At 38.0% G+C, this 1193-nt stretch overlaps 1 protein-coding gene across 1 annotated transcript in view; it reads right to left on the bottom strand.

Moving 5' to 3' along the window:
• The window catches only part of LOC105819285 (UDP-glucuronosyltransferase 2A3-like), a 63447-nt gene extending 63197 nt beyond the window's left edge, over window positions 1-250 (bottom strand). The window contains exon 1 of the mRNA XM_012655492.1: window positions 3-250. Within this exon, the coding sequence (XP_012510946.1) occupies window positions 3-234 (232 nt within the window). The 5' untranslated portion in view covers window positions 235-250. The remainder of the gene's footprint in view (window positions 1-2) is intronic.
• Window positions 251-1193: the final 943 nt, after the last annotated feature.

Below are 1193 nucleotides of genomic sequence, written 5' to 3'. Positions count from 1 at the left end.
CGTATAGACCACCTCAAATTTCATTGCAGAAGTCTTCTTATAATCAATGAGAATAGTCTGATGTTGGGTTAACACAGTTACTTCATGACCCCTTTCTATGAGTTCCTCCAGAATGCACTTGAGATTAAGCCAATGGCTCATGTCACAGGGCCATACCAGGACCTTCCCGCAGAATCCGCAGCCAGCACAGCAGAGAAGCATCAGCAGAATTGCCAAAGTCGACTTCCCAGGCATCGCGACAGCAGCTTCCTCACACACTGTTCTACAGAGCTTGAGTGTTTACTGGGCACAGAATTGAAATGGTAATTTAGACAGAGAAGTTAAAAATTAATTTTTAAGATTAAAGGTCATTGGTTGATAGCAAGTTAAATATTTATTGAGAAAATCAAACAAATTCAATATATCATGAAGGAGCTCTGATAATTTCACCTCAAAATAAGACTCCTTGGCATAAAGAGTATTTTGAATTAAAGGCTCTTAGAGATTAACTGGCCCTTAAAGGAGGCTTTTCCTCTATCTGCATAAACTGGACTGACCTGAACAAAGGATCAAAGGGAGCAACTGACTTCCCTTCCTCTCCCTGTTACCTCAATATATGGCAGGAAAGAAGATCAATAATGCAAGCAGATCTGGCCCAAATTATTTTAAACACAATATCTGTCTCTCAGGTTAATTTAATTTGCAAAGAGAATCATTTACAAATCAATCTGTCTCCCCAATCCATTTGTCCTCCCTAGTACCATTAGTCACCCTTAAACAGAATTACCTGTACTCCACATTTACCCTCCCCTCCAAAAGACAGATATAAAAATGTCTGAAATTCATTAGTTTATTGGGTAATCACTATGTGATTTTCCCCGTGTGTATGGTATTGGTAAATAAACAATTCTCTTACTAATCTGCCTTAACTGTGAATTGATCTTTCAGCAAACTGTTGGGGCAAAGGGCAAGTTTCTTGTCAGCACTACAATCAGTAAAATGTTGATTTCAGCATTCCTAAACTTACTAATAAAATACATAGAGATATCTTGATTACCCAGATAGGTTATGAAAGAAATGGAAAAAAAAATCTTTGGTGTTAATATTTCACACACAAAAACATACACACACAAACACACATCCATCCCACACTAAGCCCAAAGTGGCAAATGGTTTAGGAGAATATGTATGCCATATCCCATGCCCATGTGGAA

The sequence above is a fragment of the Propithecus coquereli genome, unplaced genomic scaffold (genome assembly GCF_000956105.1).
Source record: "Propithecus coquereli isolate 6110/MARCELLA unplaced genomic scaffold, Pcoq_1.0 Scaffold479, whole genome shotgun sequence".
Taxonomy (NCBI): domain Eukaryota; kingdom Metazoa; phylum Chordata; class Mammalia; order Primates; family Indriidae; genus Propithecus; species Propithecus coquereli.
Note: the sequence above shows the minus strand (reverse complement) of the source record. Positions and strands in the feature narration are given on the sequence as shown.